Source organism: Crinia signifera, chromosome 12 (genome assembly GCF_055691185.1).
Source record: "Crinia signifera chromosome 12, ASM5569118v1, whole genome shotgun sequence".
Lineage (NCBI taxonomy): Eukaryota > Metazoa > Chordata > Amphibia > Anura > Myobatrachidae > Crinia > Crinia signifera.
The window spans coordinates 81,314,960-81,342,339 of NC_139228.1; the positions used below are offsets into that span (position 1 = coordinate 81,314,960).

The 27,380-nt window shown below is 46.2% G+C and overlaps 1 protein-coding gene across 4 annotated transcripts in view; it reads left to right on the top strand.

Moving 5' to 3' along the window:
* GANC (glucosidase alpha, neutral C) overlaps nucleotides 1–27,380 on the top strand; it is a 63,105-nt gene that overhangs the window by 27,488 nt on the left and 8,237 nt on the right. For all 4 annotated transcript variants that reach the window (XM_083167218.1, XM_083167217.1, XM_083167219.1 and 1 more), the window contains 11 exons: nucleotides 755–908; nucleotides 983–1,218; nucleotides 4,170–4,296; nucleotides 11,373–11,452; nucleotides 19,243–19,386; nucleotides 21,263–21,359; nucleotides 22,060–22,161; nucleotides 22,422–22,665; nucleotides 24,546–24,610; nucleotides 26,733–26,809; nucleotides 27,250–27,324. In XM_083167218.1, coding sequence (XP_083023344.1) covers nucleotides 755–908; nucleotides 983–1,218; nucleotides 4,170–4,296; nucleotides 11,373–11,452; nucleotides 19,243–19,386; nucleotides 21,263–21,359; nucleotides 22,060–22,161; nucleotides 22,422–22,665; nucleotides 24,546–24,610; nucleotides 26,733–26,809; nucleotides 27,250–27,324 — 1,401 coding nt within the window. The remainder of the gene's footprint in view (nucleotides 1–754; nucleotides 909–982; nucleotides 1,219–4,169; nucleotides 4,297–11,372; nucleotides 11,453–19,242; nucleotides 19,387–21,262; nucleotides 21,360–22,059; nucleotides 22,162–22,421; nucleotides 22,666–24,545; nucleotides 24,611–26,732; nucleotides 26,810–27,249; nucleotides 27,325–27,380) is intronic.

A 27,380-nucleotide genomic window follows, 5' to 3' on the forward strand; every position in this document is an offset into this window, starting at 1 on the left:
TACACTTATACGGGGACCATGTCGACATTTGGGACAAAAATCTTGACAAAATCATGTCCTCTTTTTGACTGTCAATCCTTCCTATTGTTGAACTAATGCTTGTGTCGATCTTCCGACCCTGACGACCTAATGTATGTCGACCTTCCTTGAGTCAACCTTATGACCGACACAGGTTTTATCCTCATGTATGGAACACTTGCATTGTCTGCTGTGAGAGGAGGAATTTCCCAGCTTCTTCCTTTTGGTTATGTGGGTGTAAGACGAGTCTTCGGGTAGGTTCCTTATCACAGTAGGTTGTCCCTGATTCTGGTACAGTGGCATAGAAAGGGCAGGGATAGCAGAGCATGTGCCCTGGGTGCCATGAGAAGCTTGGCAGAGGGGATTACTGGCAGCCAGGGCCATGTATTGTGGCCCTTATTCTGGTTCACTCACAAAGGCAAATTCCTTCTCAAATGGACAAAACCATGTGCACTGCAGGTGGGCCAGATGTAACATGTGCAGAGAGAGTTAGATTTGGGTGGGGTTTTACTTCAAAGTGAGATCTATATTGCAGTGTAAGAATAAAGCAGCCAGTATTTACCCTGCACAGAAACAAAATAACTCACCCAAATCTAGCTCTCACAGAACCTAGCGCACTGAGAGGTGCTGTTCGGTTTACGAGGAACCACATCTATATATTGGACATGTAGGCGTGGGTCAGCATTAATGCTTTTAGAACCATAACTGTTCCCTCTGACAAGATTTCTTTCCTCAGCCTCATTTGCGCACGACTTCTCCTGCCACCCCAAAACTGAGGGCGTTACCGAAAGTGGACGTTCGATGGATGTCAGAGAGCGGGATTGTGGATGTCTTCTTGTTACTGGGGCCTGCACCTCAGGATGTGTTCTCACAATATGTACAACTGACAGGTGAGTTCCCATATAACAGAGTTCTATTGATGAGTTCTTGCTGACTCCTGGAATACACATTTGTGCCATCACAGGTGGACAGGCTTTTCCTCCTCTATTCTCATTGGGTTATCACCAGTGCCGCTGGAACTATGAGGATGAGGCAGATGTTGAGGCTGTGGATTCAGGATTCGATGAACACAATATCCCCTATGATGTCATCTGGTTGGACATTGAGCACACAGATGGGAAGAGATATTTTACCTGGGACAAGGACAAGTTTCCTGATCCTCTCAAGATGCAAGAGAAACTGCGGGAGAAAAGACGCAAAGTAAGCAGGAAGTAAGGGTTGTCCAGGCGCACAGTTACATTACTCCCACCTCCAAATCAGGCGCAAAGTTACATCACCCCCACCTATGAATCAGGCGCACAGTTACATTACTCCCACCTCCGAATCAGGAGCACAGTTACATTACTCCCACCTCCGAATCAGGCGCACAGTTACATTACTCCCACCTCCGAATCAGGAGCACAGTTACATTACTCCCACCTCAGAATCAGGCGCACAGTTACATTACTCCCACCTCCCAATCAGGCGCACAGTTACATTACTCCCACCTCAGAATCAGGCGCACAGTAACATTACTCCCACCTCAGAATCAGGCGCACAGTTACATTACTCCCACCTCAGAATCAGGCGCACAGTTACATTACTCCCACCTCAGAATCAGGTGCACAGTTACATTACTCCCACCTCAGCATCAGGCGCACAGTTACATTACTCCCACCTCAGAATCAGGCGCACAGTTACATTACTCCCACCTCAGAATCAGGCGCACAGTTACATTACTCCCACCTCCAAATCAGGCGCACAGTTACATTCCTCCCACCTCAGAATCAGGCGCACAGTTACATTCCTCCCACCTCAGAATCAGGCGCACAGTTACATAACTCCCACGTCAGAATCAGGCGCACAGTTACATTACTCCCACCTCAGAATCAGGCGCACAGTTACATTACTCCCACCCAGTTACATTACTCCCACCTCAGAATCAGGCTCACAGTAACATTACTCCCACCTCAGAATCAGGAGCTTAATAACATTACTCCCACCTCAGAATCAGGCTCACAGTAACATTACTCCCACCTCAGAGTCAGGCGCACAGTTACATTACTCCCACCTCAGAATCAGGTGCACAGTTACATTACTCCCACCTCAGAATCAGGCGCACAGTTACATTACTCCCACCTCAGAATCAGGTGCACAGTTACATTACTCCCACCTCAGAATCAGGCGCACAGTTACGTTACTCCCACCTCAGAATCAGGCGCACAGTTACGTTACTCCCACCTCAGAATCAGGCGCACAGTTAAGTTACTCCCACCTCAGAATCAGGCGCACAGTTACGTTACTTCCACCTCAGAATCAGGCGCACAGTTACATTACTCCCACCTCAGAATCAGGCGCACAGTTACATTACTCCCACCTCAGAATCAGGCGCACAGTTACATTACTCCCACCTCCAAATCAGACGCACAGTTACATTACTCCCACCTCAGAATCAGATGCACAGTTACATTACTCCCACCTCCGAATCAGGCGCACAGTTACATTCCTCCCACCTCAGAATCAGGCGCACAGTTACATTCCTCCCACCTCAGAATCAGGCGCACAGTTACATAACTCCCACGTCAGAATCAGGCGCACAGTTACATTACTCCCACCTCAGAATCAGGCGCACAGTTACATTACTCCCACCCAGTTACATTACTCCCACCTCAGAATCAGGCTCACAGTAACATTACTCCCACCTCAGAATCAGGAGCTTAATAACATTACTCCCACCTCAGAATCAGGCTCACAGTAACATTACTCCCACCTCAGAGTCAGGCGCACAGTTACATTACTCCCACCTCAGAATCAGGTGCACAGTTACATTACTCCCACCTCAGAATCAGGCGCACAGTTACATTACTCCCACCTCAGAATCAGGTGCACAGTTACATTACTCCCACCTCAGAATCAGGCGCACAGTTACGTTACTCCCACCTCAGAATCAGGCGCACAGTTATGTTACTCCCACCTCAGAATCAGGCGCACAGTTACGTTACTCCCACCTCAGAATCAGGCGCACAGTTACGTTACTTCCACCTCAGAATCAGGCGCACAGTTACGTTACTCCCACCTCAGAATCAGGCGCACAGTTACGTTACTCCAACCTCAGAATCAGGCGCACAGTTATGTTACTCCAACCTCAGAATCAGGCGCACAGTTATGTTACTCCCACCTCAGAATCAGGTACACCGTTAAATTACTCCCACCTCAGAATCAGGCGCACAGTTACATTACTCCCACCTCAGCATCAGACGCACAGTTACATTACTCCCACCTCAGCGTCCATTGCGTGGGGTGCACATGGGGTCCAGGAGGGCCCACACCATACACCTTGCGCCCATTTTTTCAATATATAACCTCTGAATTTTCACGTGGGTAGCAGCACTGCAGTAACCACGGGGGGAAAATGGCCACCGTGCATGTACAGTAGTAAAAGTACTGTATTTGGATACTGGCCTGTGCTCCAATTTTGTGGAGACCTGCACATGCATACAAGACTCTGGGACAGAGCTATAGTCTCTTAGTGACCTTAATGCCCATAGTCCATCGCTCTGCCACCTAGAGAGGAGGGGCCCAAATGTAGACTGCATACCGCCTCCTCTTCTCTAGATATTGCCTTGTTTATTTACACGTGGACTGTTGTGCAATACACATGGGTTATTTTGCTCAGCTTGACACTAGGCCCACAGTGTGCAATTACAATATCAAGCCGAATTCTGGAATGTTATGTATGCAGCACTCGGAACTAACTGTTGTTTGATTGGCTCCCTACATGAGATGTTCTGCAGGGCTGCTGCTGTTCTCTATGAGTCCATATCATGTTGCAAATTCTGTGTGTACATGATCGACTTGACAACCTGTATGTAAAACATCACAAATAGGATTGATAATTGTGTAGAGGGAATTGGCTGTTCTTTGGTTTGTTTCAGCTGTCAGAAAAACCCCAAATCATGTATCTAATCTTACAGGGGTACCCAGCTTTGGAGATGAATGTCACTTTCCAAATGCAATTCCTACCATGCCCCACAATTGTCTTACATATTGTGTGATATTGATAATGACCTGGAATGTTGGTTATTTTGGGGCCACACACACTGCTTGCTTTAACACCCCACTCACATTCAGCATACGCAGTAATGGTGACTGAATATTTCTTTCAACCTCAGCTAGTTGTCATCTCTGACCCACACATTAAAGTGGATCCAGACTATACCGTGTACACTGATGCCAAAGAAAAGGGGTACTTTGTGAAAGACCGCGATGGACGGGACTTTGAGGGCAGCTGCTGGCCAGGTTAGACATCCTCTTAGTGCTGTATGACGTCATATTCTGTATTGCGGTAATGTCACTTGGTTATAATGCTGTTACGGGACTCTGTGTGCTCTGGAACCGTGCATTTTACAGCACAAACTATTGTTATCTTAGTTGTCTTAACTAATTTGGAATGCAGGGATGGAATCTGTGACATTAACACCGGCCTGTAATATAAATACAGTATTACCAAGGGCTTGATGAGCATTGCATTAAGATAATTTCGGTATATGGAAATGCATCATATCTTCCTTCTATATTAAAATAAATAATCTTTCTATTGGATTAACCACATTTTCTAAACACCAGCATACCTGGAACCTTATATAGAATTGAATGTAGAGTTTGCCCGCTCATATTTCCACATCTGTATTTTGAGTTGCATATATTGCAAAGATTGGGGATAATCCTCAGGTCAGACTTGCACCTGGTTTATGTACAGGTGTGTGCGCATAGTGTACATCTTTGCTGCAGTCACACCAAACAGTCACCTCAGGTCGTGTAAGAAACTTCTAGTATCGGGTTCTTTTTGTTGCTAAATATGCATTAGACATCATGGGGGAAATTTACTAAAGGAAATTTGTAAAAAATAGGTGTATTTGTATCCAGAAATACACTTATTTTTGACATTTACTATGCCGAAAATACGGCAATTCGTATTCGTATTGATAGTACATCAATACGACTACGAATTGCTGTATTTTCGGGATAGTAAATGTCAAAAATAAGTGTATTTCTGGATACAAATACACCTATTTTTTTACACATTTCCTTTAGTAAATTTCCCCCATGATTCAGCTAGGACGCACCATGGGACTGTGCTGATTAATGTGATATATTAAGCTGGCCATACATCTACAGATCTATTGTCAGATTGGGCCGGTTGAAACAAAAACCTGGTAATATCTGAATGACAGTTCGGCAGTTTTCCAGCATTTCAAAGCAAATTGGCTCTCATCCATTACCAGGATTTTGTTCTAACCAGGCCAATCTGACAATAGATCTGTAGATGTATGGCCAGCTTTACACTTGTGTATCTATCTGCGTCAGAGCCAGATTAAGGTCTAAATGGATAGTAGATTGGAAAAAGAAGCGCTCTTAAAATGATTTTATCTATAAGAGATAAATGAATATGGTATTAAAATATATGTTTATAATATTATTGGGGTGTTAAATGTACGATAAAATGTGAGTGGTACCTGTAATAAAAAGAAGCGGTTAGTTGCAATGTTTACACCCTTTTGGGAAATTTTGCGTTTTTTTGTTGGTATTTACGTTTTTGTTAAAATGGGGAATCCTCCGTGCGGCACTGTCCCTAACTATCCCTAGGTACCTTCGTTCCGTGTTGTTGATCACTGCGGGAGATGGAGCTGAGATGGCTTGCAGGGATTTGGCTGCCCACACGTCCGTGGTAGCCGCTGCGATGTATTCTCCGTCTCTACCGTTCAGCCGGAAGTTGCCGGAAGTCCTCGCAGTGTGTTGTTACGATGTCACCGCGGGTAGTGGGATCTACGTGCCGCTGGAGATGGAGGTGCAGGGATTGTTCTCCAACGCGTTTCATGCGTCTTGGCGCACTTTTTCAAGGATGTCTTCTTTCCACAATCTCTGTTCCTTTATAGGAAAACTTTATTACTAAAACAGGAAGTCCTTTCCCGGAAGTTGATAAAAAGAGTGGGAAGCACATGTTTCCTCTTCTCATTGGTTATTTATTCATATATTTAAAAAATGATAGAAATAAAAATACAAATAATTCGTATTTATTGTGGCTTTAATTTTTAATGAAAAGGGTTTTTTTGGGGGGGTGTAATAAAGGTACCACTCGTTAGATTTAAATTATAAAAATGCATTTAATTCTATGTCTATGTTGAGACCTCTGGGTTCCATTGTTTTCAACTCGAAAATCCATTTGGTCTCAGTTCTTCTAAGCTGTGTGACAAGATCTCCTCCACGCCAATTTTCTTTCACTTTTTGTATTACTGTGCATTGCAATCCTGTGGGGTTCTTGTCATGCTTTTCCAAGAAATGGTTTGAGACACTATGGGTTTTGAGGCCCTTCAAGATGTTATAGATGTGCTCTGCAAATCTTACTTTAGCTTTTCTTTTAGTCTGTCCCACATATTGGAGTCCACATTGGCACTCCAACAAGTAGATGACTCCTTCTGAATTGCATGAAAGATGCTCCTTTATTTTAAATTCTTTACCAGTTTGATTGGATGTGAAAGTATTTATTGGTTTTGTTGATCTTTTACTGTTTTTGCATGCCTTACAGTTTGTACACCCAAAGAATCCTTTGCTTTGTGAAACAGTGTCTGAAGTACAGTCTTTTGTATAGCTAGAAACTAATTGCTGCTTTATATTTTTTGCCTTTCTGTATATTATTTTCGGTTTTTCAGGTAATATTGGTTTGAGTGTTTCATCCAGTCTTAATACTTCCCAATGTTTATGGATCATTTGTTCTATTACTGAGGAATTGCTGGTGTATTGAGTGAAGAAAGCATATGAAAAAATGTCTGGACCTTGTTCCTTCTTTTTATAGGATAAAAGTTCTTTTCTTTCTATGGTCTCTACTTTTGAAAGTTGTTGTTCCAGAAGTTCTTTTTTGTATCCTTTTTTCAAGAAGTTTTCTTTCATTTCTTTGCTTTGTTTTTGGAATACATGATCGTCTGTACAATTTCTTTTGACCCGTTGAAACTGTCCTACTGGGATGTTTGCTATCCACTTTTTGTAGTGATTGCTGGTGGAGGGTAAAATGTTATTGCCATGTACTTCTTTGGTGTGGGTTCTTGTTTTTAGTTGGTTTTCTTCAACATAAATCTCAAGGTCAAGATATATGACTTCTTTTCTACTGGAGGTAGTAGTGAATTCTAGGTTTAATTCATTTGAATTTATGTAGAGGATGAAGTTATTCAGTTGTTCTTGTGTCCCCTGCCATATGAAGAATACATCGTCGATATAACGATGCCAACTAACGAGATGTTCACTGTGAGGATTGGGGAGCCAGATGTGGTCATCCTCCCACTTAGCTACGAATAAATTTGCGTAGCTTGGGGCTAGGGGAGTCCCCATAGCGGTTCCGCACTTCTGTCTGTAAAAAGTTCCGTCATGCCAGAAATAATTATGCGACAAAAAGATCAACAAAACCAATAAATACTTTCACATCCAATCAAACTGGTAAAGAATTTAAAATAAAGGAGCATCTTTCATGCAATTCAGAAGGAGTCATCTACTTGTTGGAGTGCCAATGTGGACTCCAATATGTGGGACAGACTAAAAGAAAAGCTAAAGTAAGATTTGCAGAGCACATCTATAACATCTTGAAGGGCCTCAAAACCCATAGTGTCTCAAACCATTTCTTGGAAAAGCATGACAAGAACCCCACAGGATTGCAATGCACAGTAATACAAAAAGTGAAAGAAAATTGGCGTGGAGGAGATCTTGTCACACAGCTTAGAAGAACTGAGACCAAATGGATTTTCGAGTTGAAAACAATGGAACCCAGAGGTCTCAACATAGACATAGAATTAAATGCATTTTTATAATTTAAATCTAACGAGTGGTACCTTTATTACACCCCCCCAAAAAAACCCTTTTCATTAAAAATTAAAGCCACAATAAATACGAATTATTTGTATTTTTATTTCTATCATTTTTTAAATATATGAATAAATAACCAATGAGAAGAGGAAACATGTGCTTCCCACTCTTTTTATCAACTTCCGGGAAAGGACTTCCTGTTTTAGCAATAAAGTTTTCCTATAAAGGAACAGAGATTGTGGAAAGAAGACATCCTTGAAAAAGTGCGCCAAGACGCATGAAACGCGTTGGAGAACAATCCCTGCACCTCCATCTCCAGCGGCACGTAGATCCCACTACCCGCGGTGACATCGTAACAACACACCGCGAGGACTTCCGGCAACTTCCGGCTGAACGGTAGAGACGGAGAATACATCGCAGCGGCTACCACGGACGTGTGGGCAGCCAAATCCCTGCAAGCCATCTCAGCTCCATCTCCCGCAGTGATCAACAACACGGAACGAAGGTACCTAGGGATAGTTAGGGACAGTGCCGCACGGAGGATTCCCCATTTTAACAAAAACGTAAATACCAACAAAAAAACGCAAAATTCCCCAAAAGGGTGTAAACATTGCAACTAACCGCTTCTTTTTATTACAGGTACCACTCACATTTTATCGTACATTTAACACCCCAATAATATTATAAACATATATTTTAATACCATATTCATTTATCTCTTATAGATAAAATCATTTTAAGAGCGCTTCTTTTTCCAATCTACTATTCTATTAAATTATAGGAGCTGCTAAAAAATTAGGTTAGCGCGGAACCATTTCATCTTTCTGCTAAGGTCTAAATGGGCCTGGAGCTGAAAATGATCAAGGGCCTATTATGCGCAATAATAGGGATTGTGGCCAGCACCTAATAATGTGGGTGGCGTGACCAGTGTTCTGTTTGGGTGGTCTGCTCATGGGTGTGTCTCTATTTGTGTGAATACTTTCAACTAATTATATATGCCTGGAAAAGGCAGGGGGGGGGCATAAGAAAAATGCAGGGAGATATATTGGCGGGTGCATTCCAAAGGTGCACCCGCAGGATCCCGGTGTCCTAAGATACTTGCAGGGTGAGGCGGCACTCATGTCATAAAAAAAATACTGAAAGCCGAAACTTGGTAGACAACATTTCAGCACCTTTTATGTGGTCACCTAAGTTTACCACACCATATACCCCTTATACAAATTATGCAACACAATAGTAACCCCCTTATACTGTACTTGCCTCTTACACATTATGCCACATGGAATGAGCCAAAATTCACACCGACTGAGCCAAAATTCACACTATGGCACACAGATTTAATCAAAATTCACGTTATGCCACACAGATTAAGGCAAAATTCACATTTTGCCACATGGATTGAGCCAAAATACACACTATACCAGGCATGTCCAAAGAGTGGCCCTCCAGCTGTTGTGAAACTACACGTCCCAACATAGTTTTAGCATTCCCTAATAGCAAAACTGTGGCAATGCATGATGGGACTTGTAGTTTCACAACAGTTGGAGGGCCATAGTTTGGACATACCTGCACTATTCCAAACAGATTGAGCAACAATGCACAATATGCTACAGAAATAGGAGCATTGCGCGCCGAAGGCGCGCATTAAAAATTTACACCATAATGCCCATTACATTTTAAGCCACACACTATAATCTCCATTATGTATTATGCCAAACACCATAATGCTGATTAAAATTATGCTACATAAGTGCTGCTACCTACATGTTCATTGCCAGGGGTTTCATGTTCATTTCCAGGGGTTCCATGCTCATTGCCAGGGGTTCCATGCTCGTTGCCATGTGGGATTATATGCGCATTGCCAAGGGGGAATACATGCTCGCGGTAGCTGGGGGACAGCCGCAGCCAGGCATAAATGACAGCCGGACAGAGAGCAGGGGCTGTCCGGCTGTATTCAGAGCACTGCATGTCCGAGCTATTTGAAATAATACCCCTTTCACACCAGAAAATGCAGGGACTTACCCGGGAATATGGTCCCAGGATCATGCAGGGACATTCCTGGACTGGCTCCTTTTACACCAGCATTTTCTGGTGTGAGTGGGAGAGAAAACCACCCCAGCCCCCCTTTAAACAACCAGCTATATCTTCAGAACTAACTGACCCATTTATATGTAGGCTTTGAATGATTTTGGTCTCGTGAAACTGGGCCGTTTGGTTCCAGAGAAATCTGTCCTCAAACAACATGAACAGCCATGAAATTACATTTCAGAAATGAAACAAAATTGGTTTACCCGCAATATCTCTAGAACCAATGAACCCATATGGACCAGGTATCAGATTGAAGGCCCAGCGATTTGGGTTCGACTGAGATCAACCTCCAGCTTCTGTGATACAAGAGCCGTTGGAACCGGGTGGAGGTTGGAATTAGCGGGTCCCATGTTGTCCTATGGGGAAAATGTTCTAGTTTTGCCTGGCGGTATCTCCGGTTCTCAGGGGGCTAGCGACGCGGGGCTGGGCTCGTTGGAAAGCCCTGGCCCTCAGCTACAAAATGGGCCTATTTGGAGAGTGGGCCTGGAGCTGTAGCTCCATCAGGCCCATTGTTAATCCGGCCCTGATCTGCGTGGGACTTAGTCTCTGAATCTCTACACACAGTGCTACAATGTGGCAGCTGCTGCCCTCTTCCAATGCGAGTCCTGTTTGGCTTTGTATACTGACTCAGTCACACACAGTATACACGTGTCACATATCACCTTATCACAGTATCCTCATGCATCCTAGGCACTTTACACTGCATCTAAAAGACCCCTATACACTATGCAATTTGGGCCCATTTTTACCTGATTCCGGTGGATCGGCCCAAATCCCAAATGTATGACGTAAAAAATGGCACATCAAGTGCCAAATCTTCGAGAACTCCCCTGGGGAGCTGCCGGGGGGAGCTCAGGGGAAATCGGGACAAGTCGGCCTAATGTATGGGGGCCTTAACTTGCGTATTCAGCAATAAAAGAGGGCAGATATTCGCAGAGTTGCACAGGACCTGCGGCTCACTCCCTCCATGCGTCTCATGCTACAGTGCGTATTGATACTAGATGTATGAGGATGCATCTGTAGGTGCAAGATAAGTCTCTAGTACCGGAGGCAGAGGTGGGACTACCATTGGTGCAGCAGGTGCCTGTCATACTTTACCGCTCCCTGTCGCCCACTGCTGTGTTGCATATTGTCAATTCGGGTTGGCCTGAAGGAGGGGGCCCAAATTATATTTTTATATTTTTGCAAATGTCATAAAGCAGTGGTTCTCAAACTCGGTCCTCAGGAACCCCCAACAGTGCACGTTTTGCAGGTCTCCTCACAAAATCACAGGTGAGCTAATTAGCTCCTCCTGTGATCTGTTAAAATGTGCCAGTGAGTAATTAGTGCACCTGTGTATCTGTGAGGTGACCTGGAAAACGTGCACTGCTAGGGTCCCTGAGGACCGAGGTTGGGAACCACTGTCATGAAGCATTAGCTTCTTATTTCTCTTCCAGGCCTCTCCTCCTATCTGGACTTTACAAACCCTGCAGCTCGGGAATGGTACTCCTCTCAATTCTCACTTGATAAATACAAAGTAAGTGATTGAAACCAGATCTATTCATCTACAATAACCGTGCCAACGCAGGTCAGCTAGGAGAATACTTAGATCATCTGCACCGTTTAGTAAATATTGCTGGTTAACAACGTGCAATATCAGGAGTACAGCAATATTATTTCATTGCAAATTTTAGCGAGCGAGTAGTATGATAAGGGCAAGGAACCTTCTTGTAGTGATTCCGCTAGTAGGCCATGATTAGCAACCCGTGCTAGCATAAGCAGTAGTATTAAGGTGCCCATAAACGGTACAATTGTTATGTGCGATGAGATGCGCGCTCCCATCACACATCTCATTGCACAGCTCAAAAAGTATGTGCTGCACATACTTATTGTACTAGATCTCATGTCATTGCATTGCAAAACCTATGCAATGCGATATTGTATACAATAATTGTACTGTGTATGGGCATCTTAAATCATTTGTACTCAGTCCTACTCCTGCACATTTCTGCAACACAGAAATTTTCTAGCCACAACCAGATACATGAGCGTAAGCTTACATCAGCTGCAGCCTTGTGAAATATATATGGAAACTAAAACCCAAATGTTTATCCCCTAATGACAAGAGCTATTTTGTACATCACTACCAGACCGCAGGGGCAAACGCAGGATTTTCAGAAGGGGGTTTCCAGAGGGGCGGAGCAAAGGCGGGTCAGTTAAAGTATTATAGATAGACCAAATGTATATAAATAATGGTACTTGTGGAGTATCACGGCTCCCATCGTATGCCATATGTAGTGGCATACGATGCGATGCGATGTTTTACCGATTTTTGAGCATTTTTGCTCAAAAATCGTATGCCATCGAATGGCATCGTATGCCATATGTAGTGGCATACGATGCGATACGATGTTTTACCGATTTTTGAGCATTTTAGCTCAAAAATCGTATGCGATCGGATCGGATGCCATACGATGGCATCCGATGCGATGCGATGGCACCCGATTTTGCACTGAAATGCATCAGAATGCATTGAAATGTGTATTAAAGTAGTGAAATGCCCCCAAATGCCATTTTTCATAGTGCACCACCCCCACTATCAACGTCAACCCGAAGCGTGGCGAGCGCAGCGAGCCTGCGAGAGGCGGCGGTACGCGTCCTACGACCTTTTCATACCCCAACTATCCACGTCGGCGTGGAGTTGAGAATAGAATAGTGTGGCGAGCGCAGCGAGCCACCGAGTCCGAAGCGTGGCGAGCGGACGCGGATACCTGTGAAGCCCGCGAGGGGACGCGTATAGCTGTGAAGGTATCCGCGTCCCCTCGCGGGGCTCGCTGCGCTCGCCACGCTTCGGGCTCGGTGGCTCGCTGCGCTCGCCACACTATTCTATTCTCAACTCCACGCCGACGTGGATAGTGGGGGTATGAAAAGGTCGTAGGACGCGTATCGCCGGCTCGCTGCGCTCGCCACGCTTCGGGTTGACGTTGATAGTGGGGGTGGTGCACTATGAAAAAATGGCATTTGGGGGCATTTCACAAGTTTAATACACATTTCAATGCATTCTGATGCATTTCAATGCAAAATCGGGTGCGATCGCATCGCATGCGATTTGATCGCATGCGATGCGATTTTTAGCATACGATCTGCATACGATGCAGGTCGTGGGAGCCGTGATACTCCACAAGTACCTAAATAATAATAATAACTATATATAGTGGAGTGGGCTTATTATTCCTAATTTTCTGGTGGGAGGACAGCTTGCTTGTCCGCAGATATCTCCAGTTCCCGAAAATAGATTTCTTAGATTTTAATGGAATTAAAAACTAGAGAATCCCACCTACCAAATGGTATTGGGGACTAGGGGATCAGAGTTCAGGAGGCAGAGCAATCTGCCAACGAGTATATAAAACTACATACTAGGTGTGTGGAGCTTGAGCAGTAACCTGCTGCTGGAAGGCTGATATCTCTGGTTCTGGGCATAGTAGAGACAAGCTACGTGTGTCAATCAAAGGATGAGAGTCCCCGCTTTTGGAATATACCCTCAGAAAAACTCTTAGTTAGACAGAACCTGAAATATCGGACTGGGAAGAGCAATTAACAGGCTTGGATGGGGACCACTGCTTTGAAGTCAGATATCTCCGGTTCCCAAGGGCCGATTTTTAAAATTCTTGTACCCCTTGAAAAAGGGGACCCTCAGCTTTCAGCCTCGGGCCCTAAGACTCCTGGGGGGGTTTCTGGGTACTCAGAAACCCCCCCTGCATGCGCTACTGGACCTATTTGCATGGGGTTCATTTGGAATAATAATTTTCTTTACCTAAGCAAACTTTAATAAATATATTTGTTTAACCATCCCCTCCTTCAGCCTAACCCTAAACATCCCCATATTCAGCCTAACTGTAACCATCCCCTCCTTCAGCCTAAAGTTGCCCACAGACGCATAAATTGTACTGTGCTATGCGTTTTTGACTGTACAATGGTTCTATACAATTATTCTTCCAGCTTGCGTTGCGATGTGCACTTGGATGCATGCGATGTGATGTGATGAACCCATGTTTGTAATGTTAATTTTCAGATGTAGTCTAAAAACTACGTGCAGCATGTACTTTTTTAGACATACAGTATCGGGCTCCCGGGAACGCACATCGCATCGCACAAGCCCATAAACACCACCCGATAATTGTACATAAGATGCGTTTTGTACTAAAAAAGTACAAAACGCATTCGATAATTGATGCGTCTGTGGGCACCTTAACCCTGAACATCCCCATCCTGCAGCCTAAAGGCCCATACACACTAGAAGATTTTCATTTCAAAAGACTTTGGCAAAATCTTTGATAGATATATCTTTCACCAAAGTAGTGCGTACACACTGAGCTATTTTCCCAAAGAGCAAAAGATTTTCAGGAGTCGAAAGACTTTGCTGAAAATCTTTCATTAAAAGGCGATTTACATAATGGGCTGGGTTTGAATTCCAAAGGCGGGAGCAGAGGCCATTATATTTAGTGCATCTCTGTTCTTGGGGCCTGATTCAGAACTAATGTAAACCCCACCCTATGCTGCTAGCTAGGGCTTTCTTGATCTTTGCCAGGGGTTACATGCTCATTGCAAGGGGTTTCATGCTCTTTGCCAGGGGAAGTTAACTCTGTGCACTGCACTCCGTGGTAAAGGAGACAGCCAGGGAATAGCAGTGGGAAACCCAGATGTCTCAGAACAAGTCTATCTGTCCGTGGCGCGGCTATTTGAAATGATGTGCCGGCTCATGACTCACAAGCTAATCGAAGCTTGCGGCGTGGCATCGCCTGATTGGTTGCCTGGCCGCTAGTCCGATTGGCTCAGGAGTCGCGAACCGGCGCGTTATTTGAAATAGCCGTGCCACAGATGGATGGACCTGCTCTGAGACAGCCAGGTATATATTACTGACTAATAAATTGAGTAAATAATCATTGGTGGGTAGTGGTGCCAGTGATATATACATTGCTGGCACGTGCCAGCAATCTATATATTACTGGCTTATGATACGCATTGGTGCCCAGTGGTGCCAGTAATATATAAATTGCTGGCACATGCCAGCAACGTATATATTATTGGTTTAAGGATCTCATTGGTGCCCAGTGGTGCCAGTAATATATACATTGCTGGCACATGCCAGCAATGCATATATTACTTGTTTAAGGATCTCATTGGTGCCCAGTGGTTCCAGTAATATATACATTGCTGGCACATGCCAGCAATGCATATATTACTGGTTTAAGGATCTCATTGGTGCCCAGTGGTGCCAGTAATATATACATTGCTGGCACATGCCAGCAATGCATATATTACTGGTTTAAGGATCTCAGTGGTGCCAGTATTATATACATTGCTGGCACATGCCAGCAATGCATATATTACTGGTTTAAGGATCTCATTGGTGCCCAGTGGTGCCAGTAATATATACATTGCTGGCACATGCCAGCAATGCATATATTACTGGTTTAAGGATCTCAGTGGTGCCAGTATTATATACATTGCTGGCACATGCCAGCAATGCATATATTACTGGTTTAAGGATCTCATTGGTGCCCAGTGGTGCCAGTAATATATACATTGCTGGCACATGCCAGCAATGCATATATTACTGGCTTAACAGGGAAAACATTGGTGGACAGTGGTGCTCCGTGAGGAGCAGCACAGAGAAAGGCAGAGGGAGCAGGGTGTAGGGGGGCGGGGCGTCAGCATGTTGGTCAGTGTGGCCGGGCGGCAGAGCTCAAGGCTGGGACCCGGCAGAAGGACAAGTGCGGCGGACGGCGGGCGAACGAGGCTCTGCCGCATCCAGCCGCAGCAGCAGTGTGAGCGGGCAGCGCGGACCAATCCTGCCTGCACGGTAAGTATGACAGGCGAGGGGCGGAGGGGCGGGCGGGGATTCAGCGGGGCGGTCCGCCGGGCTGAAAGTGGTTAATCTTTCAGCCCGGCCGGCGTACACACATGGCGATGATGGATGAAAAACCATCCATCATCGCCACATCTGCTGGTAAAACCAGCAGATGAACCACTTAACTAGCGATGATGCGGGAGCGCGCATCATCGCTAGTCGGCAATCTCTGGGGCATACACACTGGGCGATTTTCAGTCGAAAATCGCTCAAAACGGCTGTTTTGACCGATTTTCAGCTGAAAAGCGTCAAGTGTGTATGGGCCTTAACTGTAACCATCCCCTCCTGCAGCCTAACTGTAACCATCCCCTCCTGCAGCCTAACCCTAACCATCCAATCCTGCAGCCTAACCCTAACTTTCCCCTCCTGCAGCCTAACCCTAACCTTCCCCTCCTGCAGCCTAACCCTAACCATACCCTCCTACAGCCTAACCCTAACCATCCCCTCCTGCAGCCTAACCCTAACCATCCCCTCCTACAGCCTAACCCTAACCATCCCCTCCTGCAGCCTAACCCTAACCATCCCCTCCTGCAGCCTAACCCTAACCTTTCCCTCCTGCAGCCTAACCCTAACCTTCCCCTCCTACAGCCTAACCCTAACCTTCCCGTCCTGCAGCCTAACCCTAACCTCCCCTCCTGCAGCCTAACCCTAACCTCCCCTCCTGCAGCCTAATTGTAACCATCCCCTCCTGCAGCCTAACCCTAACCTTCCCCTCCTGCAGCCTAACCCTAACCTTCCCCTCCTACAGCCTAACCCTAACCTTCCCCTCCTGCAGCCTAACCCTAACCTCCCCTCCTGCAGCCTAACCATCCCCTCCTGCAGCCTAATTGTAACCATCCCCCCCTGCAGCCTGACCCTAACCATCCCCTCCTGCAGCCTAACCCTAACCATCCCCTCCTGCAGCCTGACCCTAACCAGCCCCTCCTGCAGCCTAACCCTAACCATCCCCTCCTGCAGCCTAACCCTAACCTCCCCCATCCTGCAGCCTAACCCTAACCATCCCCTCCTGCAGCCTGACCCTAACCATCCCCTCCTGCAGACTAACCCTAACCACCCCTCCTGCAGCCTAACCCTAACCTCCCCTCCTGCAGCCTGACCCTAACCAGCCCCTCCTGCAGCCTAACCCTAACCATCCCCTCCTGCAGCCTAACCCTAACCATCCCCTCCTGCAGCCTGACCCTAACCAGCCCCTCCTGCAGCCTAACCCTAACCATCCCCTCCTGCAGCCTAACCCTAACCTCCCCTCCTGCAGCCTAACCCTAACCTCCCCTCCTGCAGCCTAACCCTAACCTCCCCCATTCTGCAGCCTAACCCTAACCATCCCCTCCTGCAGCCTAACCCTAACCACCCCTCCTGCAGCCTAACCCTAACCTCCCCTCCTGCAGCCTGACCCTAACCATCCCCTCCTGCAGCCTGACCCTAACCATCCCCTTCTGCAGACTAACCCTAACCAGCCCCTCCTGCAGCCTAACCCTAACCATCCCCTCCTGCAGCCTGACCCTAACCAGCCCCTCCTGCAGCCTAACCCTAACCATCCCCTCCTGCAGCCTAACCCTAACCTCCCCTCCTGCAGCCTAACCCTAACCTCCCCTCCTGCAGCCTAACCCTAACCTCCCCCATTCTGCAGCCTAACCCTAACCATCCCCTCCTGCAGCCTAACCTTAACCACCCCTCCTGCAGCCTAACCCTAACCTCCCCTCCTGCAGCCTGACCCTAACCATCCCCTCCTGCAGCCTGACCCTAACCATCCCCTTCTGCAGACTAACCCTAACCAGCCCCTCCTGCAGCCTAACCCTAACCATCCCCTCCTGCAGCCTGACCCTAACCAGCCCCTCCTGCAGCCTGACCCTAACCAGCCCCTCCTGCAGCCTAACCCTAACCTCCCCCATCCTGCAGCCTAACCCTAACCATCCCCTCCTGCAGCCTGACCCTAACCATCCCCTCCTGCAGACTAACCCTAACCTCCCCTCCTGCAGCCTGACCCTAACCAGCCCCTCCTGCAGCCTGACTCTAACCATCCCCTCCTGCAGCCTAACCATAACCATCCTCTCCTGCAGCCTAACCCTAACCATCCCCTCCTGCAGCCTAACCCTAACCATCCTCTCCTGCAGCCTAACCCTAACCATCCCCTCCTGCAGCCTAACCCTAACCATCCCCTCCTGCAGCCTAACCCTAACCATCCTCTCCTGCAGCCTAAACCTAACCATCCCCTCCTGCAGCCTAACCATGCCCTCCTGCAGCCTAACCATAACCATCCCCTCCTGCAGCCTAACCATAACCATCCCCTCCTGCAGTCTAACCCTAACCTCCCCTCCTACAGCCTAACCCTAACCATCCCCTCCTGCAGACTAACCCTAACCATCCCCTCCTGCAGCCTTACCCTAACCATCCCCTCCTGCAGACTAACCATAACCATCCCCTCCTGCAGCCTAACCCTAACCATCCCCTCCTGCAGCCTAACCCTAACCTCCTCTCCTGCAGCCTAACCCTAACCATCCCCTACTGCAGACTAACCCTAACCATCCCCTTCTGCAGACTAACCCTAACCATCCCCTCCTGCAGCCTAACCCTAACCATCCCCTCCTGCAGCCTAACCTTAACCTCCTCTCCTGCAGCCTAACCCTAACCATCCCCTCCTGCAGCCTAACCATAACCATCCCCTCCTGCAGACTAACCCTAACCATCCCCTCCTGCAGACTAACCCTAACCATCCCCTCCTGCAGACTAACCCTAACCATCCCCTCCTGCAGACTAACCCTAACCATCCCTTCCTGCAGCCTTACCCTAACCATCCCCTCCTGCAGCTTAACCCTAACCATCCACTCCTGCAGCCTAACCATCCCCTCCTGCAGCCTAACCCTAACCATCCTCTCCTGCAGCCTAACCCTAACCATCCCCTCCTGCAGCCTAACCCTAACCATCCCCTCCTGCAGCCTAACCCTAACCATCCCCTCCTGCAGCCTAACCCTAACCATCCACTCCTGCAGCCTAACCATAACCATCCCCTCCTGCAGCCTAACCATAACCAGACATCCTGCAGCCTAACCATAACCAGCCCCTCCTGCAGCCTAACCCTGACCTCCCCCATCCTGCAGCCTAACCCTGACCATCACCTTCCCCAGCCCAACCTGGTTCTATAATTATGTTATGCCAAACACTTGACAGGTTCCCTGGCTGAAGTGTTCTCCCCCTAACTAGTCAACCCAGGCTGGGGATTCCTGGTGAAGAGATCCCCCCTTTCCAGGACACCCAATGCCTGGACTGAAGCCCTGTATTTTTGAACCAGGACTAGTTCAAAGAACTGGTTGTGCTTCCCTTCTAGTTACTGCACCACACAAGGCTGCTGCCTCTTGTGCCCTCACCTCAGCACTGCTGATGACATGGACCTTTGGATAGACCTCTATTTTCTCTTACAGAACTCCACAGATATCTTATTTGTTTGGAATGATATGAACGAGCCGTCAGTGTTTAAATCACCTGAAGGAACAATGCCAAAGCATGCAGTGCATCACCAGGGATGGGAACACAGGGATCTCCATAACCTCTACGGTTTCTACCAGGTACATGACATTTGGCATCAGTAGATGATTTTTAGTAAGGAGGGGGCTCTTCTCTATCTTGCATCATTTTCAGTTGCTGCAATAATCCAGGAGTAGAAATGTTCTAGGTTTGGTGAAACCGGCTGTTTTTCTGCCATTTTTTGGTTTCCAAAGGACAAAACTGAAAAGTAGTAACATTGTTTTACAAAATATTACATGAGACATCTCCATCCCTATTTTATTACATGGTGAGAATGCAGAGCATGACATCTATCCGTTTACACCATCGAGTTTACATACATGTTTAGGCTAATTTTTTCTGTATGTTTGTTTTTTAAAAGCTGTTTATTATTTTCAGGAAAGGTATAAAATACAGGTGCAATGTTAACAATAACACTAGGCATCGTGTGTATAAGGATGTGGACACATGGGCCGATCCATCAGCCGCTGATATCGGCGGCCGGCAGGGTGACCACATCAGCTGGCAGGGAGGGAGGTGGGATGGCATAGCGGGGGCCATGCTGCATAGAGCAGTATGGCCCTAGTTCCCGAGATAGTAGAAAGTTCTAGTTCTGCACAATCTATTTCTTCTGCGCAGTCTATTTCTTCTGCGCAGTCTATTTCTACTGCGCAGTCTATTTCTTCTGCGCAGTCTATTTCTTCTGCGCAGTCTATTTCTTCTGCGCAGTCTATTTCTTCTGCGCAGTCTATTTCTTCTGCACAGTCTATTTCTTCTACACAGTCTATTTCTTCTGAGCAGTCTATTTCTTCTGCGCAGTCTATTTCTTCTGCGCAGTCTATTTCTTCTGCGCAGTCTATTTCTTCTGCGCAGTCTATTTCTTTTGTGCAGTCTATTTCTTCTGCGCAGTCTAAAGTATACAATGTAACAGGGATCTGTCAATCTGGCAGACATTGTTGGCTATTGAGTTTAAGCTCTAAATGACTGGTTAGTTAATAAAAAAAAACACTCTTGGTAACAGACACTGGATTTCGGTAGGTTTGACAGGTGACAAGAGACATTCCACAACACATGTATAGAACTCAGCAGAAGCGTAACAGCCGGGAAGTTCTGTGCACACATTATGTATACACACACCCTCACTCATTGTTCCCTCTGTACCTACTTGTATATATTCTCTGTATTACGTACCCTAACATACATATGGACAAACTACCATCCCAGAATGCAAATGCAGACTCTCTGTGCCTGTACTGGATGGAACTTGTTTATATAATTACCTGGGAAGCAACGTTCCAAATGATGACACTTGTAGACTGGCAGCAGCATAAATGAATTCATTCCCTCCGTTGAGTGTTAAGATTTTTGTAGCACTTGTTAATTTTAACAAAACTATGTTTTATTGTAACAAATAAAACAAACAAGTTTGGATTGTTAAGCTTCTCAGGTTCTCAATCTCGGTCACAGGATCCCACACAGGTCATGTTTTCCAGGTCACCTGTAGGTTTTTAATATGTGACCGTTGGTCGCCTACCAGGTGATTTGGAAAACATGAACTGTGTCAGGTACTGAGAAACTGAGTGATAATTACTTGATGGACCTTGGAATATAAATGCAGGACTGATTAGTGCAGTGGTTCCCAACCTCGGTCCACAAGGACCTCCAACAGTGCATGTTTCCAGGTCTCCACACAGTCATAGGTGAAATAATTGGCTCCGCCTGTGAGCTTTTAAAATGTGTCACTGAGTAATGAGTGCACCTGTGCCCCTGTCGGGTGACCTGGAAAACGTGCACTGTTGGGGGTCCTGAGGACCGAGGTTGAGGGCCACTGTTTTATTGGTTTGCCTGCTTACTTACTAGCTTTTCTTAAAATCTCTTTTCAATCTGGGACTTGAAAGCAGTTGTTTTACTAACTCTTGTACTCTCCTTGGTTGTCAGCAAATGTCCACATCAGACGGACTCATTCGACGGTCAGGGGGGCAGGAGAGACCATTTGTCCTGACCAGATCTTTCTTTGCTGGATCTCAGCGTTACGGTGAGTTTCATTATTTTCTAACTAAAATAACATCTGTTCCAAAGACAATTCTGGGGGATATCTAATTAGCAGTGATAATATTCCGCTTCTAATGGATTCTCCGGGGCCTCTCCAACTTTATCTGCCTCATTCAGGCAAAACCAAAACCACGTCAAGTGATAAGTAATATATTTTTATAAAAAAGGTCCAGCAAAACATGTACGCAGCTTTTCACGGATTTGATGTATTTTCGGAAGACTTTTTTCAGGAGCAAAAACGGGTCCCTAATTGGCTGCAGTGAATGACGAAAAGATCAGTGAACTCCTCTTAGCACTTTACCCACTTCCAGTGCTCATTGTCTCCTAGTCCCAATTCGCCAATCTCCATGCAAGATAAAAGTCAACCTAGGCTCTGCGAACCATTGAATGATTTTTCCTCTGCGCGCGTTCGACCCGGCGGCGTTTAACTTCTTGCTAGGCAGCGTATATACGCAGCCTAGCGCGTAAGTTTGAATGACCCCCATAGTCGTTATGCTAGCATGGTTGTATAGTAATAATTCCTAGCTCGGGGGCAGGCGTTCTCTCTGTTTATCTCTGTTCTGTATACTGTCAATTGTAAAAAGTCAGATTTCTGCTTGAAACCGTCCTACAGTAGCCGTACCATTATGCACGATGTTGTGGATGAATTATATTTATATCATAGATGTCGTCTTCCTCTCTAGGCGCAGTCTGGACTGGAGATAATAAAGCAGAATGGGGCTATCTGAAAATCTCTGTCCCAATGTTGCTTACCCTCAGTGTGACCGGGATATCCTTCTGTGGAGGTAAAGGACACAGGTCCCTATTGTTCTGATTTCACACACGGAGATCAGTCTACAGCACAGCATCTCAAACTCGGTCCTCGGGACCACACTCAGTTCATGTTTTCCAGGTCACCTGCGGATTTCTAAATGTGGCAGTTGGTGATACACAGCGCTCCTGCCGGAGACCTGGAAAACATGACCTGTTTGATGTCCGTGTTGGAGAACCACTGCTCCACAGCATGTAGTGTTGTAAGTGTTATTTTTGCTTTGTTATGGAACAGCTGATGTTGGCGGCTTTGTTGGAGACCCAGATCCTGAGCTAATAGTACGCTGGTACCAGGCCGGCTCCTTCCAACCTTTTTTTCGAGGCCACGCTATGAAAGATACGAAGCGCCGGGAGCCATGGCTGTTTGGTGAAGATAACTGTTCCATAGTCAGGAGAGCGATAAAGGAACGCTATTCTCTGCTCCCGCACTGGTACTTACTCTTCTACCGGACACATCTGTTTGCTGAGCCGGTGATGAGGTAGGATCATTATCACAGGTGTTTGAGCAGATAACATGTAAACATAAACAATAAACATTTGTTTCATCTATTATATTTGTAACAAGGTAGATAATTAGCTGTGCTAAATTTTCATATGGGAAAATTTTTAATTTTACGCAAATTTTGCTATCCAATTGCTGTCTCGCAGCCTAATCATAACCTCCCCTTCCCGCACCATAACCCTGACCTCCTCCTCCCACATCATAACCCTAACCTCCCCCTCCCGCATCATAACCCTAACCTACCCCTCCCGCATCATAACCCTAACCTCCCCCTCCCGCATCATAACCCTGACCTCCCCCTCCCGCATCATAACCCTAACCTCCCCCTCCCACACCATAACCCTAATCTCCCCCTCCTGCATCATAACCCTAACCTCCCCCTCCCGCATCATATCCCTAACCTCCCCCTCCCACACCATACCCCTAATCTCCCCCTCCCGCATCATAACCCTAACCTCCTCCTCCCGCATCATTACCCTAACCTCCCTCTCCCGCATCATAACCCTAACCTCCCCCTCCCACATCATAACCCTAACCTCCCCCTCCCGCATCATAACCCTAACCTCCCCCTCCTGCATAATAACCCTAACCTCCCCCTCCCGCATCATAACCCTAACCTCCCCCTCCCGCATAATAACCCTAACCTCCCCCTCCCACATCATAACCCTAACCTCCTCCTCCCGCATCATAACCCTAACCTCCTCCTCCCGCATCATAACCCTAACCTCCTCCTCCCGCATCATAACCCTAACCTCCCCCTCCCGCATAATAACCCTAACCTCCCCCTCCCGCATCATAACCCTAACCTCCCCCTCCCGCATCATTACCCTAACCTCCCCCTCCCGCATCATAACCCTAACCTCCCCCTCCCACATCATAACCCTAACCTCCCCCTCCCGCATCCTAACACTAACCTCCCCCTCCCGCATCATAACCCTAACCTCCTCCTCCCGCATCATAACCCTAACCTCCCCCTCCCGCATCATAACCCTAACCTCCCCCTCCCGCATAATAACCCTAACCTCCCCCTCCCGCATCATAACCCTAACCTCCCCCTCCCGCATAATAACCCTAACCTTCCCACTCACATCATAACCCTAACCTCCTCCTCCCACATCATAACCCTAACCTCCCCCTCCCGCATAATAACCCTAACCTCCCCCTCCCGCATCATAACCCTAACCTCCCCCTCCTGCATAATAACCCTAACCTTCCCACTCACATCATAACCCTGACCTCCTCCTCCCGCATCATAACCCTAACCTCCCCCTCCCGCATCATAACCCTAACCTCCCCCTCCCGCATCATAACCCTAACCTATCCCTCCCGCATCATAACCCTAACCTACCTTTCCCGCATCATAACCCTAACCTCCCCCTCCCGCATCCTAACCCTAACCTCCCCCTCCTGCATCATAACCCTAACCTCCCCCTCCTGCATTCTAACCCTAACCTCTCCCTCCCGCATCATAACCCTAACCTCCCCCTCCCGCATCCTAACCCTAACCTCCCCCTCCTGCATCATAACCCTAACCTCCCCCTTCTGCATTCTAACCCTAACCTCTCCCTCCCGCATCATAACCCTAACCTCTCCCTCCCGCATCATAACCCTAACCTCCCCCTCCCGCATCATAACCCTAACCTCCCCCTCCTGCAGCCTAACCCTAACCTCCCCCTCCCGCACCATAACCCTAACCTCCCCCTCCTGCAGCCTAACCCTAATACTTATGGGAAGAATGTGTCAAGATCCCGACAGTCGCAAAGCCGCAAATGTCGGAATGCTAACTGCATCCCATTTTTATCTGTTGCCTAGTAGTGAGCCGTATAATAACGTTACATTTGTGGGATTTTTGTACAGACCTTTGTGGGTGGAATTTCCGAAGTGCACAGATGCCTCTGTCGTGGAAACTCAGTATCTGCTCGGTGAGTTATCAGCCATACAATGGTATGTATAGTCAATGACGGAGTTACACGCCTGGCTGCTTTGCTGCTGCTGAAAGATAAAAAAATATATTGGCATTAAAAATTGTGTTCAACAGAAATTTATAATTCAAATGGGCTTCACCAGTGTGAGGAGGTGACGGAATATCAGGTAGGATTGCTATCTATCTACATATATTAGTAAGCAAATGCTTTGAAAGCTAAATGTAGTTTCACTTGCGGCCAACAGATCGCAGTGGTTTTCGGTGACACACGGACACCTGACATATATATGGATGATACATTTATAAGGCATGACCTTTTGCTAAAGTCTTTTTTGTTGTTTCCTTAATATTCTGGGGGAATAGCCTGTTAGCCATGGTGAATTATCGCAGCTAACAAGTTCCCGTGCGGCTATCATATTAACACTGTAGCCGGAATTTATTGGGGATTATACTTTGCTTGTCTCAGGTACCCAAAGTATAATCCTCAATAAACAGCCCCATTTTTGTATTGTTAACTCATGGTCTGTCCTGGAACTGATCCCAGATCCCATATGTTATTGGTTGGCTGATACCATATAAATTTCTGTACAGCAAAATTGGGCTACAAAAGGATGACCTGAGAATATCTTTGGGCTAAAATCGCAATATTAACCTGTGGTTGCTGTGCATTAAACTGCCCTATGTATATATATATATATATATATATATATATATATATATATATATATATAAAGTACAATATCTCTAGAATTTGTGCTATACTAGATCGGTCGCTTGATAACACTAGATCCCCTACTAGAGGGACCCCAACACCAATATCCAAGACAATAGTGTTATATAGCACCCATACACAATTTACTGTGTAATTCCTGTCTTTCCTTTACCCTCAGGGTGTCTGTTGTGATCCATAATCTAAAGAAATTACTTCCGATACAAGATTCAATTTCAAGAAAAAGTTTGATTTGTTTTAAATAAATGTTTTATATCTGAAAAATGTTTATGTTGATTATGGTCTTGTAAAGTAAAGGAAAGACAGGAATTACCAAGTAAATTGTGTATGGGCGCTATATAACACTATTGATTTGGATATATATATATTTCATTATTCATCTATAAAACACAGCGTGGGTCATCTATAATGCTGTCACTTTGATGATATGCCATAAAGTTTGTTTAAAAAAAATAAAAAATAAAAAGTAGTTGTAGAAGAACTGCAGAATGTTAGTAGTGCAGCGGGTCAGGACTTTTTCTATAATAAAAGATGTGACAAACAAGTAAATGTTCTGCTGCTTCTGCAGTGCTGTCTATGGAAGGTTCCAGGCATAGATTGCAGCAGCTTTCTGTAGCGTAATAGTAAAAGAATTGTTGGGTTTAAAATGAGATTATGTTCTGCTCAAAGAAACCGAACAAATGATTCAATACGTAACTTGCCAAAGAACAATTGCCTAAGAAATTAGAACAATTGCATTATTTCAAAGTCATTCTTGATTACCATGAGCAAATCATTTTTTGCGACTTTACCTATTCTACAGAGTAGATAATGGAAGCCTGGTTCCTACCGGTTCCTATTGCAGCCACATCAGGTATTCAGTAACCATAGGGGCCCATTTATCACGGATCGCATATTTATTGCGATCTGGGTGAGATCTTAGCACCCAGGATCACACTGCATGTAATGTAATGGCAGGAGGCATCACCATGCAGGCGCTGGAAAAGGAGCTTTGGAAAGATCCCGTTCCTGTGATCTGTTCTGCCGGGTGCCAGGGGCCCTGCGATGCACCTCTGCACAGTGGCCAGCAGGGCAGTGTGTACCCCCTAGGCTACAGTGGGTAGCTGTTGGGACCAATATCCAGAACATTCATACATATCGCTTCCCCCATAGAAACCTGCAGGCGGCAATGGAGGGGTCGCAGCCGGTGTCAGATGTCTGCTGTGGTCCCTTCTGCGTACATTCGCTAGGTACTCAATATTGTTGTTAACCCTCAAAAACCAGCTTCTTCCTTGTATACATGGGTGAGAGGCCAGATCCATGCTATCCCTGTATATGCAGTTGCTATTACCATGTAAATCAGTGGCATCACCACAATAGGCCCATATACTAATATGTTTTTGGACCCTAGGAAACGGTCTGCTGGTTGCCCCAGTGTTAGACCCTGGCGTTACTTCCATTGATGTGTTCTTTCCCGGCCCAGGAGAGGTACTGTATATGTATTAATAACCACCATGTACAATGATCTATAAATGTACAGTGGCCCTTTATTCAGATCTGATCGCAGTACAAATTTGTTCTCAAAATGGGCAAAGCCATGTGCACTGCAGGTGGGGCAGATGCAACATGTGCAGAGAGAGTTACATTTGGGTGGGGTGTGTTGAAACTGAAATCTACATTGCAGTGTAAAAATAAAGCAATCAGTATTTATCCTGCACAGAAACAAAATAACTCACCCAAATCTAACTCTCTCTGCACATGTTACATCTGCCCCACCTGCAGTGCACATGGTTTTGCCCATTTTGAGAACACATTGGTACTGCGATCAGATCTGAATAAGGGCCTGTGTGTAGAACACATTGTATAGGATGATAGTGGTGAGGATTAGTATGATCCCCGTATTCTAATCTAACTCACTGTTTCTCTAGTACTGGTACAACTTTAGAACATTTGAGCGTGTTAAGGGATCCCACAGACAAAAAGTGGACGTTACTTTGGAAGAGGTGAGTGTACTCAGCATCTGCATGGAATTTCATTTTATAACCGTTGTTCTTTTTTT